General features: G+C 44.1%; 1 protein-coding gene across 1 annotated transcript in view; it reads right to left on the bottom strand.

Annotated features, from left to right (window-relative positions):
- Nucleotides 1–15,552, bottom strand: part of ctnnd2a (catenin (cadherin-associated protein), delta 2a) — a gene marked incomplete at both ends in the record, with an annotated part of 625,519 nt that overhangs the window by 153,533 nt on the left and 456,434 nt on the right. The window contains one exon of the mRNA XM_080752281.1: nt 12,701–12,914. Coding sequence (XP_080608407.1) covers nt 12,701–12,914 — 214 coding nt within the window. The remainder of the gene's footprint in view (nt 1–12,700; nt 12,915–15,552) is intronic.

The following is a 15,552-nucleotide window of genomic DNA, read 5'->3' as shown; positions in this document are numbered from 1 at the left end:
TGTAGATTTGCTATTTTTAAAAAATCTTGAATATTTGTTGTCTGAATATTTCAAATCCTTCTAAGGTTTTTTGAAAAACCTATGTTTCAAAGTCAGTGGTGCTCAAATGTTTTCCTGTGAAGGACCCCCAAAATGTTATGTATTTGGCCATGGACCCCCATCTCGAAATATTTTGTTCCAGGACCCCCCAGAAGCAAAATTTGAGTTACAAATGTTCGCTTAAAAAGTACAATATTCAAAGATTTGCACCCATTTTCATGACTATTCAAAAATAGCAGATCTACAAGCTTGCAGCGCGGCACTCGGTGCCGCGCTGTGAGCTTGTAGATCTGCTATTTTTCAATAGCTAAAGTATAAAATAATTAAGGCCCCTCAACCTTGGGCCCTTGTAACTCAGTCCCACCGATGAAACTATATAATTATGGAATCTATGAAAAGGTTGTGGGGGTCCCTGCTTCATCTCTCTCTCAACTAAGGGGTCCTTGGCCCCGAAAATGTTGAAGGCCCCTGTCTTAAACCTTAAACTCTCAACTTTTCAGTGATTCCTCCCTCAGAGTTAATAAACCATGCTCCAACAGCACAAGGTGAGCTAGGAGGAAGGACGGCATCACCTATTGACATGCCAGAGCCTGACCATTGATCCAACTCTGACTGACAAGACATGCCTGCAAGCCACGGCTTTGTCCTATCTGCCTCAAGAAGCCGATAGCGTTTGGCTAAATTTAAACTCGACTCGACTCAACAGGAGGGAGATATAATGAGCAGAAGGCTTTTTTCCGTTCGTGTTTGTGAAGCATCTCGTTTCCAGGATTCTGAAAAAGACACGCTTTCAGGAGAAAGCATCTGGGGAGCTTCGACTGAATGGAGTCAGAAAACTGACAACATCGCTATCAGCAATTATGCAGCCAATGTTCTTCTGTCTTATTGCGACCGAAGGTCGCCGTTTAGTATGTGAAACGGCACATGCCGACTCTGTCTGTCTCTCTGTCTGTCTGTCTGGACTCTGGACGTGTACACTTTTTTACGGTCTATGGGTTTGCCGCTCTGACATCACGCTTTTTTGACATCACTGTGTCACTGTGATGTCATGGGAACCACTCTAACAGAATCCCATATATGGATATCGCTGAAGTCATCAATATTAAGCCCATATCTAACAGGACTTCATATGGGAATGCCCATATATGGAGGAAGACAGCCCATATCTGTGTGGCTGGTTCAGACAGGGATCACCATGTATGAGCATATAAGGGATTTTATGTTGTGATGTCATGGGAGCCACTCTCACTGAATCATTGTATGCCCATATATGGAGATCCCTGATGTCATCAATATTAAGCCCACATCTAACAGGACTTCATATGGGAATGTCCATATATGGAGGAAGACAGCCCATATCTGTGTGGCTGGTTCAGACAGGGATCTCCATGTATGGGCATAAAAGGGATTGTATGTATTATGTCAGATATGATAGACGTCATAGGATTTTCACATAACGAATAACTGAGTAAGCATGTTTGGGGTCTCACAGCATATCTCCATACAGTACATGGATCTCCATATATGGGTACAGAGGTCTCCATATATGGGGAACTAGTCCGATATACATCACTGGCCAAGACAGGGCGTGACTGCGCCCATTAAGGCGAGATCATTTGTCGCCCTGAGGCGTCTTACTAGTTAAAGGTATATAAAGTGATATTTCTTTGTTAGAATAAGTGTTAAGTAAATTTATGTTGTGACATAAATCATTGCTATAGAGTGTTTGTTCAAGAGGGGTCTCTCCAGCTCTTCATTAAACAAAAAAACTAAAACAATGCATTTTCAGGTCGCGATACCATGCCCTTTTATCCAACCAGGAGCGATAACTCATACAGCATACAGAATAAACAATAGACATTGGAAGTGCTGAAACAAAGACATTACCAGACCAAGTTTGGAAATGGAACACTATAAGTTTAGATGGGCACGGTGGCGCAGTCAGTAGTGCTGTCGCTTCACAGCTAGAAGGTCCTGGGTTTGATTCCCGCCAGGGATGCTGTGGGCACCGGGGGCGTGTTCTCTCCTCCGCGTCATCAGTACCCATACTCTAGGTGGGGTTGGTGAAAGGGCCTTTCTGTGTGGAGTTTGCATGTTCTCCCTGTGTCTCCTAGTATAGATACCCTCACAAAAACATGCAGTAATCCTGCAACTTGGAGTAAAAAAGGATAGGGAGTTTATTCCACAGTTTGAGGGCCAGGAGGGTGAAGAGTCTAGGACGAGTGGATCAGAGTTTTCAGCAAGGGTGATAACATGGGTGAGATGGCGCCTAATGATATTTGTTTAATGATGTGCTTATAATTACTCTTGCACTTGAACAACGATAAATAAAAGTATTACATAACCACGAGGGTGAAGAGGCATTTGAAGATAGACTACAAAATACATGTATGACAACAGTGGTAAGTAAAGTAGTTAATACACAGCCATGCATGACATCCACTTAACTAACAGGGGAGAGGAGAGGAGAGGAGAGAGAGAGAGAGAGAGAGAGAGAGAGAGAGAGAGAGAGAGAGAGAGAGAGAGAGAGAGAGAGAGAGAGAGAGAGTGAGTGAGTGTGTGTGTGCGTGCGTGCGTGCGTCATTTGGGAACGTATAAGACTTTAAGAAGCTACTGTATGACTCATGCTGCCCAACCGTGCATTTCATTCTTTTGTTAATCTCCTTAGTTCACACACACACACACACACACACACACACACACACACACACACACACACACACACACACACACACACACACACACACACACACACACACACAGTCCTGTGCTCTCCACGGTGGCTGTAAGATAGGGTGGCATAGCCTGGCAGTTAAGAAGTGCCGAAACTTTAAACTTAAACCTCAGCATCCGTAAGTGGGGAAAGCTTTCGCAGAAAATAGCAGCTCAGAACAACAGGCAGCGCGACGCGACGTGAGCTTTCCCCTCAATAAGTGAAAACACACTTGTATAGAGCCCTAAGAGAATCCACTCAATCACATGGGGTTTAAATGATTATGCACGTCCACTGGGACCCGCCCCCCTAATCTAGACTGAGTGGCAAAACATTGAGCAGCATGGAGCATTGGAGTTTGGAAGTGCTAGTTGCAAATCACTCAACGGCCCGGCATACCACCTGTTTCTAATTTGCACATAATGCAGGAGGCAGCAGGATGTTGTTGAAAACAAGTGCTTCCAAACTCTGACAATTGGAAAAAGAATCCCCTGCAACAGAATGTCTTGATAGAAAGTAGCTCATAACATGCCTATGGTGGATTTTTATGAAACAAAAACTTTGCAGATAGAAAGAGGATAATTCAAGCTTTCAGTACAGCTGCAATGTTGGTGCAGTTAACTTAGTTTGATACAATCAGATAGGACTTTTCTGTTTGGATGTATGGGCTGTCAATGGCAGAATTTTTTTTTTGCCACTCAGTAGGCGTGTTCCCACATAACTTCCAGCAACAGTGATGTCACGCGCATACCCTCTATACCACAATATACACGTTTACATTTTTTATTTTAAAACTCATTTTGTACCCAGTGCCAATTGCCGAAGCTGTAATCCTGGGCACTACTCTCTCTCTGCCAACCTTGGGAGAGCCCTGAACTAAGCTCATGCTTCCTTCAAATATTTATATCAAGAATTTATATTTATATGTTTATTTAGTTTATTTGACAGGGACAATAAAACAAACAATGCATCAAGTTGTAAAAACATGAAACCGTTGCATTGTATAGCCATAGAGTGTATAGCCGAGGCTATAAACAGGTAATTATAGAATGCCGTACCGTATTTAGACAGGTGTGAGACTTTATTAATTAAGCACTTTGTTTGTGAAATCTGAATGTTGGTGTAGTTGTAGGGGGCTAAATAAGTCACTCTGCCCGAACCCATGTAAACCCGGGAACATGACGGTCAGGGCTTCGTCTCTACGACCATGCGTGAGCTACGAAGGGCTACAATCGCTTTGGGAAACCCGGGCATTGTCATCGGCATTCATGGGAACAGACACACAGCACCCCTCAGATCCTCAGTGCTCATTTCCTCTGAGACCAAGTGACCTACCGGTATGTCTGGACCGAGCGCAGTGGTGGAAAACGTACTCACATTTTCTACTTAAGTAAAAGTATCAATACTGCAACGTAGATGTACTCTGTTACAAGTAAAAGTCCAGAATTCAAAATGTACTTGAGGAAAAGTATGAAAGTTTTGACATTAAAATGTACTTAAAAGTAACAAAAGTAAAAGTACAAAATGTTTGAAAATAGCAGATCTACAAGCTCACTACGCGTCGCATTGTGACGCGCTGTGAGCTTGTAGATCGGCTATTTTCAAATAGCCAAGGTATAAAATAGGGCTAAAGTGGTTTATGTATGTTTTAACATATTATTATAATTTATATCAGCAAAGTAACTAGTAGCTATGGTTTTCAAATAAATGTAGTGGAGTAAAAGTACAATATTTGGATCCAAGATGTAGTGGAGTAGAAGTAAAAGTATTGGAATTTGAAAATACGTACACAATACACATACGTAAAGTACAGTACAAATACCTCAAAACTGTACTTAAGTACAGTACGTAACTTAAGTAAAAGTACTTAATTACTTTGCACCACTGACCACTGCTGTATTACCCACAAATACAGTTGAATTTGAGAAATAGACATAACCTCTACATTGGATATAGGCTATGTCTATGGTTAGGGTTAGATTTCCGCTACTTCCTGGCCAGGAATATCATAGTTTTGGCCCAGAGGTTCTTCTCGCCCCCCTAGTGGCGAGAAAAAGAACTTCTGGGAACTCAGATTGGATTTCCGCTATCTACCACACCGGAAAATAGTAGATCTACAAGCTCTGAGACGCTTCGCTCAATTGTAGATCGCCAATTTTTTCGGCAATTTTCAATGATGTCCTCGCAAGTGCGGTAATACAAACGTCTGTGTGTGTGTGTGTGTGCGCGTGCGTGTGTGTGCGTGCGTGCGTGCGTGTGTGCGTGCGTGTGTTCGTACGTGCACGTGCGTGCGTGTGTGTGTGTGTGTGTGTGTGCGTGTGTGTGCGTGTGTGCGTGTGTGTGTGTGTGTGTGCATGTCTGAATGAGGAACAGGAACAGTGGGTCAGGGGTCAAATTGAACATGAGGGGCGACATCGAAGTTATCTCAGAGGACAGCGTGTACGGTGTGTGTGTGTGTGTGTGTGTGTGTGTGTGTGTGTGTGTGTGTGTGTGTGTGTGTGTGTGTGTGTGTGTGTTTGTTCGTGCTTTTATCTTGGGAAATGTCTGATCCCCTGCACAGAGCGTGCGTGTGCACCTTAGCCATGTCTGGTGAAGAAACAGAGAGATAAAGAACAGCAACAACGATGCGAGAAGAGATACAACGCTCAGCGCAACGATACGACCACATTAGAAAACCACAACGTTACTAAAGTAGATTTTAACTGAGGAGAGGAGAGGAGAGGAGAGGAGAGGAGAGGAGAGGAGAGGAGAGGAGAGGAGAGGAGAGGAGAGGAGAGGAGAGGAGAGAGGATGTAAGAAAAGTTTGAAGGAAGTCAAATGTAGTGCAAATGATATTGTTCCATTTTTGGTTAAAAACAAATGAATATTAATTTCCAAGGAGATGTTATAGTAATTATTACAGTACTATTCATAATATATATTTAACACGTATTGCACATTAATGAATGGTTGTTTTAATGATATATTAAGCTTCTAAAAATGGCATTGTTTATTTTTAATGTCGATAATTAAAGTTCTTCATTATAATTGCTATTGCTTCTATATAGCAGTGACTGAGACAGCAGACTGAAAAACAATGCTGTATAAAGGGCCATTCCCACTGAGCACTATAAGTTATAACTGTATGAAAATATAGTTTTGAAAACCGTCAAGTGAAGTGGATAGCAGAGTTCACACCAACTATAAAAGAAGATACAATGGAGAACGATAGTTATGGTGCTCAGTGGGAATGCCACTTGAGTGAATGTGTGTGAGTGCCCATGCGCGCCCGCAACTGTTGGCGGCCCACATCCAGTCATCTTCGGACCAAACGTGGTCCCCAACCCAAAATGAGCTTCACATACCCGGTTTAACTGGAGCTCAGTTAGTCCGTTCTTGAGAGACTACTATGTCAGTGGTTCTCAAACATTTTCATGTGAAGGACCCCCACAATGATATTTATTTAGCCACGGACCCCCATTTCAAAATATCTAGTTCCAGGGACCCCCCAGAAGCAAAATCTGAGTTACAAACGTTCGCTTTGAAAATACATATATTCAAAGATTTGCACACATTTTCACGACTTTTTCAAAAATAGCAGATCTACAAGCTCGCAGCGCGGCACTTGGTGCCGCGCTGTGAGCTTGTATATCTGCTATTTTTCACTGGTTAAAGCATTCAATAATTCTAGGCCTAAATGGGTTAAAAGAAGCAAGATGGCGTATGGGGAAAATGTCTGAGCTTTCCAGGGAACAATGGGCAACGGCAGGGACTTGCAGAGAATGTTAGAGAGGCAGGGACATTTCTAAAAGGGCATTTTGGTAGAAGTATTGAAAATAGCCGACCTCCAAGCTCAAAACGCGTCGCAGCGCGACGCTTTGTGAGCTTGGAGGTCGGCTATTTTCGGTGCTTGTCAATACAAGAGATTTGGCGTAACAGCATGGACTTCTACACAGAAAGGACAATTCTTTCAACATAAGATGCTGCATTCAAGTTCATGAGAGTTTGGACAAGGCAATTCTCTTGAATGCCGCCTTCAGGTATGGCATGGAAAGAGGGCGTTTGCATTACTTTCACCATAGTGAAAACAGCATTCATGGTCTGGAAAGGACACTTTTTACAGATGGATAAAAGGGCAGGGGCTCAGAGCCTCAAGCCCCCTTCGATGTCCATGTGTGCACGTGCCTGGGCAAAGAGCATGATTCGGAACAATCTTGTTTCAAAATAAAGTAAGTGAGACAGACAGGACAATAACAATACGGAAGGATCACAGCAGCAAACGTGGAGTGAATCGGAAAACAACGATCGATGTGGCGCCTGGCGGGATGCCGTTCTGGGCCACAGGCCAGCGCACTGCGGGACCTGCATGTTTTCTGGGCCTTTTCTGCCTCTATTGATATTACCAGAGGTAGGCACGTGCACATATAGACATCAAAGCCCCTGCCCTTTTATCCGGCCTGTAAAAAGTGCTCTCTCCAGACCATGAATGCAGTTTTTAAACACCCTCTTTCCATGCCATACCTGAAGGCAGCATTCAACAGAATTGCCTTGTCCAAACTCTCCTGAACGCAGCATCATATGGTGTAAGAATTGCCCTCTCTGTGTAGAAATCAAGCATCGAAAATAGCCGGCCTCCAAGCTCACAACGCGTTGCAGCGCGACACGTTGTGAGCTTGGAGGTCTGCTATTTTCAATATTTTCACCAAAAGGCCCTTTTAGAAATGTCAGCCCCTGCCTCTGTAACATTCTCTGCACGTCCCTGACCAGCGGAAACTGACAGGAAACAGGGAGAGAGAGACAGGGAGTGACACGCAGCAAAGGTTGTCTGGATCGGGAGTCGAACCTGCGGCATGATGTCGCTGCTGCATTAGAGCCTATATGTGGTATGCGCCTCGACCGCTAGGATTAGGGATTAGGGATAGTTACCTTTTTTCCTATCGAATACCATGGAGACTTGAATTCATGGATATTCTTTTGTTTTTGTTGCATTCCTAAGCCAATAATTTGATGACCAGCAGTGGTTCCCTATGGAGACACAAAGAGCCTGCTTTGTTCCCTATGGAGACACAAAGAGCCTGCTTTGTTCCCTATGGATACACAAAGAGTCTCCTCAAATTATTGGCTTAGGAATGCGACAAAAACAAAAGAAATACCCATGAATTCAAGTTTCTGTGGGGCGAGTAATCGATAGGGAAAAACAAGTCGTTTTGGAGGTTTTTATATAAGACTTCCCTGGCTGAAAGTCTTATATAAAAACAAAATGACAGTGCAGGCATACTGTACATTGGATGAAAGCACGTTGTGATTTTCTAGAAATGTTGTATGATCTCTGCTGCCCCCCCCCCCCCCCCCCAAGGCGGGCGTGGCCCCCCGGTTGGGAGCTAATGATGAGGGCATGGAAGAAGGCGACGGTATATCAGTCAGCCTCTCTCCCCGTCGTCATGACAACTGTAAATGATTGAGGTCGGTGGAAACAAAGACTGCCACTGCCAGATCTGAACGTATACTGTAGCGTCAGTTCCTAGCGGGGGGCTAGTTCTAGCCTTCTCTCGTCCAATCAAAGGGGCTTTAACAGGAGCGTGTGCACCACGCACACACGCACGCACGCATGTGCGTCTTTATCATTATTGCCTATCCTGAGGCCATATACCGTCATAGTGGGAAATTAATGTAACTATGATCATTTTGTTGCAGGATCACATTATATTACCGTGCGTGCGTGCGTGTGTGTGTGTGTGTGTGTGTGTGTGTGTGTGTGTGTGTGTGTGTGTGTGTGTGTGTGTGTGTGTGTGTGTGTGTGTGTGTGTGTGTGTGTGTCTGTGATGTTCAGCCCTCAGGCTCAGAATAACACTGACTACTGATCTTGCACTGTACAATGTACATGTCGACCACACTTATATTGAGGTAACATGTATATGCTCACATGTGCACGTGCACACACACACACACACACACACACACACACACACACACACACACACACACACACACACACACACACACACACACACACACACACAATCCACATAAATTGTAGGCTGTCAAGCTGCACATGTAGAAAATAAATTGAAGGAATTGGCCGTCACTTCTGTGTATCTCACGCTGTGTCTCAGAGGAGGACGGCTATGAACACTTTATTACCTGCCCTCCCATTTCAATCGAGATTTCAATCGTTGTTCTGCCTTGTCTTTTATTAATGCAAGGACAATGGTTTCTATTTCATCATGCTAACTCTTCCAGGAAGAGAATAAGGCTGTAGTTTCTTACGCTTAGAATCCCCATCGGTGATGTCACTGGCAAGCGCAGGCACGTGCACACATAGACATCAAAGAGGGCTTGAGCCCCTGCCCTTTTACCCGTCTGTAAAAAGTGCCCTCTCCAGACCATGAATGCAGTTTTTACTATGGTGAAAGAAATGCAAATGCCCCACTTTCCATGCCATACCTGAAGACAGCGTTCAAGAGAATTGCCTGGTCCAAACTCTCCTGAACTTGAATGCAGCATCTTATGTTGAAACCAAGAAATGTGTAGAAATCAAACATTGAAAATAGTCGACCTCCAAGCTCACAACGCGTCGATGTTTTCACCAAAAGGCCCTTTTAGAAATGTCAGCCCCTGCTTCTCTAACATTCTCTGCACGTTTCCGGGAGGCAGGTTTCTGAACTGTCCATAGCCCACCAATGAGGCTCAGAGTGAGTACAAGACGACACAGCCTACACTACAGGATCGTTTCATAATTTTACAAAGTAGTTTTATACTTAGTTTTAACTTTCTTCCCTTCCACTCATTCATATTCATGTTCCAAAAAAAAAAAAAAAGAACGTTGGCAACTATTTATAAGCCTACGAGGAAAGACTGCCAGACAGACAGATAGCAGCGCTTTTTATCCACGGTCCACGGATCCCCCAGCTGATTCGGACAGATAGCCGTTCATGCATTCATTCAAGTGGACTGATGAATAGATTGACTTAGAAACTGAAGCCCTGTTATTTCGGCTTTGGAAATGTTATCGGAAGTATAGTAATTGCGACCATGGGCACCTCCGGCTCATGTCAGTCAATCGTTCAGTCGCGCCTCATGTAACGCTCCATATATGGCCATCCTTGTCCCTTTTATGCCCATACATGGAGATCACTGATGTCATCAATATTAAGCCCATGTCACGCTCCATATATGGTCGTTCTTGTCCCTTTTATGCCCATATATGGAGATCACTGATGTCATCAATATTAATCCCATGTCACGCTCCATATATGGTCGTCCTTGTCCCTTTTATGCCCATATATGGAGATCCCTGATGTTATCAATATTAAGCCCCTATCTGGGAATGCCCATACATGGACATATTGTGTCAGTCTCATGTGGTCTCAGCGCGCCCTCGCTTCTCGACCTTTGGGCATCTTACTAGTACAAATATATGTGTGTGTTATACACCCTTACTTATTGAGGCATATTGCTTGACAGTCGACTGTACAAGTGATTAAATGCTTTGCAGAAAAAATAAACATCCTAAAATATTGATGTCCTCGCAAGTAAGGTAATACAAAGATGTCTTATTGCTTGACAGTCGACTGTTAAAAGCTATTAAATGCTTTGCAGAGAAAGAGTTTCATTTGTTCTCACACTATTGGCCACAGAGCAGTACCTTGCCAGTATAGTTACTGCAGTTTGGGAACAATGTGTCCGTTCACCTCAATTCACCAGCTTCCCGGCGGATTCAACCCGACAACCTTTCAACGAGTCTAAAAGGTCGGCACCACTGCATCTCCTGTCAAAAAGCTGCCTATCTAATCCTGTGAGCATCTCTCTCTCTCTCTGTCTCCTCCACCGCACGCGCTCAACCCAGCGAAATAATCTAGGCAACGCTGTATCAGCCCCGTCTCAATCTGTTGACGCCACCACCATCGATAACAGGCGATAAGACACAGCATCAAATGTCAAACCGACAGACTTTAGGGAGAGTTTCCACACTCAGAGTGCAGGCTGCAGAACAGGCACTGAGCCCTGTCTCCATGCCAGTCATATATCCCCATATGTGAATATACTCCATTCCCACACGTTTTTATTATAAATATTTGATATCTGCTGCTTGCAGAGAGACTGAGCTATTGACCTTATTATTTCTGGGAATGTTATATAAATGTATCGCTTTCTTTTGATATTTGCTACTTTCCCCGGTGTATTATTATAACTTGTGTGATTATTGGTTAGACATGTAATCCACCCACTCTTTTACATATTTAAATTTGTGCGTGATGCAGATAAAGTGAAGCTGAAGTTGAACTCATTTTCCCTCAAGACAAAACATAATTTATGTACGTGTCTGGTTTACTGAGGAGAGTATTCTGCATTTGCAGGGTTTCCGAAGGTTTAGGCAAGTTAGATTTAAGACTTTCTAAAGACGTTTTCATACCACATTTGACCATTTGTGGGGCATTTGGGGGAAACAGCTGATCTACAAGCTCACACCATGTCGCATTTAAGACACAATGTGAGTTTATCAGATTAGATTTCAGACAATAGATTTAGTGTAGAGATAATACATTTTAAAACAGATTTGAACTAAATACACAGAGTTTATACCATACTAAAGATAAGACAGCTGAATGCAGCCCACTTCCCTGATCTTCCCTGACAGGGGGCTTCTGCCCTGTGGGGCTGTTGCTCAGGCCACGGAGGCCTGGCTATACTGTCTGTAATGCGGTTACTCTGCTCCAATATTCTTTAATCAACCTTCACCCTGACTGGATATTAATATTTTCCATTATAGGGTTCTAACAGAGACTAAAAAGTGAGGCCATGTTCCTCTAAAAACGCTGTCCTTGTGACCCCAGCAGAAATGCAATTTTCCCAAGAAGCAAACATCTCTCAAGGTCAAAACAGTACAGGTGTGTGTGTGTGTGTGTGTGTGTGTGTGTGTGTGTGTGTGTGTGTGTGTGTGTGTGTGTGTGTGTGTGTGTGTGTGTGCTTATGTGAAATTATTGTGGGGAACCGCAAGGCTAGGAAACGAAGTACAACTTCTCCCCAATAATAACAAATGTATTATTTAACTTACAAAACTTATCAACGTCTTTTTGTCAGACGGAAAACTCTTACTCTCTTATATGGAATCAACACACAGCAGTCTCACTTACTTACTGTCTACTTCCTCTCTTTTTCAACAACAACTGGCCGCAAAGCTTGCCGGGTAAACTCTTAAAGGGCCTAAATAACTATTAACATTGCAGCTTGACTTAGAGCTCTATTTTGATTGTCTTAAGTACCAGCTCTTATGCCTTTAAGGCCTGTCCATACTGTCTCCGACCACCGAACTTTTCATCTGAAAGGTCCGGTTCAACTACAACATGACATCACTCGCATCTTCTGAAAAGCATTACCCCGAATTAGAGTTCGGAAAGCTGCACGTCGGAAAGTCAGAACTCTCTGACGAAAAGTTTGGTTGTCGGAGACAGTATGGACAGGCCTTTAAGTTAAGGCATAAGAGCTGGTACCTAAGACAATCAAAATACAGCCCATAGTCTCTATAGCGACAGGGAATCTTCCGCTGTCTTTGAGGCCGTGACGTTGTGGGCTGTCTGTCCCAAAGGCCATTGTATTGGGTGGGTCCATGAGGGTCGGAGGAGCCGTGCAGAGTGAGCTGAGTCGCTCAGCCGGTACGTCTCGTTGAGCATGGGGGCGGTAGGGTGCCAGACGGTCCCGATGCAACATTATGTCTCACAAAATAAGTTTGAAACTAAGAAAGGAAGAGTGACGTGCAAAACCCCCCAAACAACAGTAACCCTCCCAAAAAACACCACCAAGGCTCGTGAAAAAAGAATAACGAGTGACTTTAGGAAAATAGTAACTGTAACATGTATTAATCAAAACGTGAAAGTAATTCGTTATATTACTCGTTACTGCATGGAAAAGGGTAATAATAGAACGTTTTTTTCGTTAAGTTCCACTTTGGTTACTTTCAACACTACTCACCTGTCACCAGCTCCCTGATCTCCACGTCCCCGGTCTTCCTCAGCAGGCGCACCAGCGCCGGGATCCCTCCGCAGTTCTTGAGCGCCACCTTGTTGTCGTCGTTGGCCTTGCCGTACACCAGGTTCCTGAGGGCCCCGCAGGCGCTGCGGTGCACCTCCCCCATCCGGTGGTCCAGCAGGTCCACCAGCAGCTGGATGCCTCCCTGACGCCGGATCTGAAACACAGAGGATGGATGGGGGACCCCTGTTAATTCTTTATTTTAATTTATCATTTTTTATACCATGATTTTGTAACCCATTTCTCACCCAGTGCCAATTATCTAATGCAGGGGTCTTCAACAGCGGGTCCGGGACCCCTAGGGGGTCCTCAGAGTTACTACAGGGGGTCCTCCAAATCTTTGAGTGATAGAAACTTTTTTTGTTCTCCTTTTGTATATTAACCATTTGAACCCTACCAACCATATTCGGAGAACTTTAGCCAAAAATAGCCGATCTACATGCTTGTAGATCATCTCTCTCTCAACTAAGGGGTCCCTGGCCTGAAAACGTTGAAGAGCCCTGCTCTAATGTAATGCTGGGCGCTACACTCCCTCCGCCAACCTGGGGAGAGCAACGGACTGACCTCATGCTTCCTTCTATGCATGAGTCCAAACCGCTTCTTTACACCTGACAGGGGAGAGATTCCCCAGCTGGAAGGAACACGTTATTCCAACCAGTTCCTTTCCCCTCCACCAGGAGCCACGGTTGGCTAGTGAAAGGCATTATAGAGACCAGGATTACTGCATGTTTTTTGTGAGGGTATCAACCCTAGGAGACACGGGGAGAACATGCAAACTCCACACAGAAAGGCCATTTTGCCAACCCCACCTAGGGTGTGGGCACTGATGACGCGGAGGAGAGAACACTCCCCCAGCACCCACAGCGGGAATCGAACCCAGGACCTTCTAGCTGTGAGGCGACAGCACTACCGACTGCGCCACCGTGCCCCCTTGGACCCATGTTAAACTAAAGTTTCGCATTTCGAGGATTGGGGGTGGTGAGTCGAGAATGGTTTAATTGTGTTTTTGTCATTGACAATTACATTTCTGTTTGGCTTTTAGGCTTTGAAGTTGCACATGGTAGTAGATATGACACATAACCTAAATATACAAAGAAATCATTAATTTGACAACTTTATACTTAAAAAAGAGCGTCTTTGTACTGCATCCTCTACTGGCTTATTGCTTTAATAGACCATATCAGAATGTTTCTAAAGAAACAAGTAAAGCTGTATTTCATGGTAGAATGTACTGTATATGGATCAAGTCAATAACAACATCGTTCCAGAAATAAGGCTGATGAATAATATTACTCCAACTGTCCGGCTGCCAGCATCATCTATCCCGAAATAAACTTTTGGTTGTGGAGATGTCATGATGATTTGGTCTGTAAAACACTAGACAAACAGGCATGACAAGACTAACACAGTTTATCTTTTCTGTTTAATGTATGGTGACAAGTTGGATCCGCAGCCATCACTGGAACCAGTTTCCTCCTCTGCAGTTCTCTCTCTCTCTCTCTCTCTCTCTCTCTCTCTCTGTGTGTGTGTATGTTGGTGGCGTCTGACAGCCAGTTATGTCTGTGTGATGCAGCACCTTGCTGTGTGTACTAATTAAAACGACTGACACACAACCAATGACCTCGTCCTAAATGACACCTCATTAAATGGATGTAGTAGCAAACACTCGCATGATATTTAAAGAGCTGTGGCACATATTCACACACATTCACTCTGGACTTGACAGCTTTTTCATCTGCTTCCGTCTCTCACTGACACTGTCTCTTGTCTCTGTGTCTAACAGCCCTGTTTTAAACTCCTGCCTTTGGTGTGCCATAATGATGCATGACACTGTGTGTGTGTGTGTGTGTGTGTGTGTGTGTGTGTGTGTGTGCGCGTGTGTGTGTGTGTGTGTGTGTGTGTGTGTGTGTGTGTGTGTGTGTGTGTGTGTGTGTGTGTGTGTGTGTGTGTGTGTGTGTGTACTGTTCAGAATTGTGGAATTAGGGAGCTGGCGTTTTTTATAAACGCCCCCCCCCCCTCACTTTGAGTTCAAGGGAGGGTCATGCAATTTTGAATTAAAAATAGTCTGGGTTTTTATATATATATATATATATATTTTTACTACAGCGTTCCTAAATGTAATAATACAATAATCAACGATACCCCTCCCTTGTATTCTCTAGTTCTTCAATGGTTCAGCTGAGCTATCGAGCCGTAATTCTTCCCCATGTGTGTCTTACAGCCTGCATTTTGCATCAGCGGCTTACCATGATAGGCATTGGACTGGTGATCCTTTACCTTTACCTTAGTGGTCTTCTTTTTCTCACCAATTTAGTCTTTATACCAATTATTTCCTCCCCACACAAATTTCTGTATTGTCACTGCTGTTGTATCCTTCTGACTCTCCTACCAGTGAGGAGCCCCCACCGGGAGGACGTAGAGCCTCTGTCCTACTCCTCCCGCCCAACACTCCCTGCTGACAGGTGCCGCCACAGCCCATCGGAGTATGTGTAGTGACAAATATCAGCCTCCCCGTCTGGCTTCCCTCCCCCTAACACGGGCCTCTGTCGAGACGCTCAACAGAGTCGGCCCCCCAGCTTCTACGTCGGTGTGCAAGCACTTTACTTTACCCATCTCTCTTCCCATTTCCTCAAACAGAAGATCTACAAGCTGACAAGGCAACGCATCAGGACAGGCTGTGAGCTTGTAGATCTAGTTTCACTATATTTGAAATAGGGCTGTACTTTGCCCCTTCCTAGGAATGTCAAAAGTACAATGTTTTGTCTTTGAATAGTGGATTCTACTTAAGTACAGTA

This window comes from Nannobrachium achirus (genome assembly GCF_963921795.1).
Source record: "Nannobrachium achirus genome assembly, chromosome: 21".
NCBI lineage: Eukaryota > Metazoa > Chordata > Actinopteri > Myctophiformes > Myctophidae > Nannobrachium > Nannobrachium achirus.
This window is presented reverse-complemented; position numbering and strand designations above follow the sequence as displayed.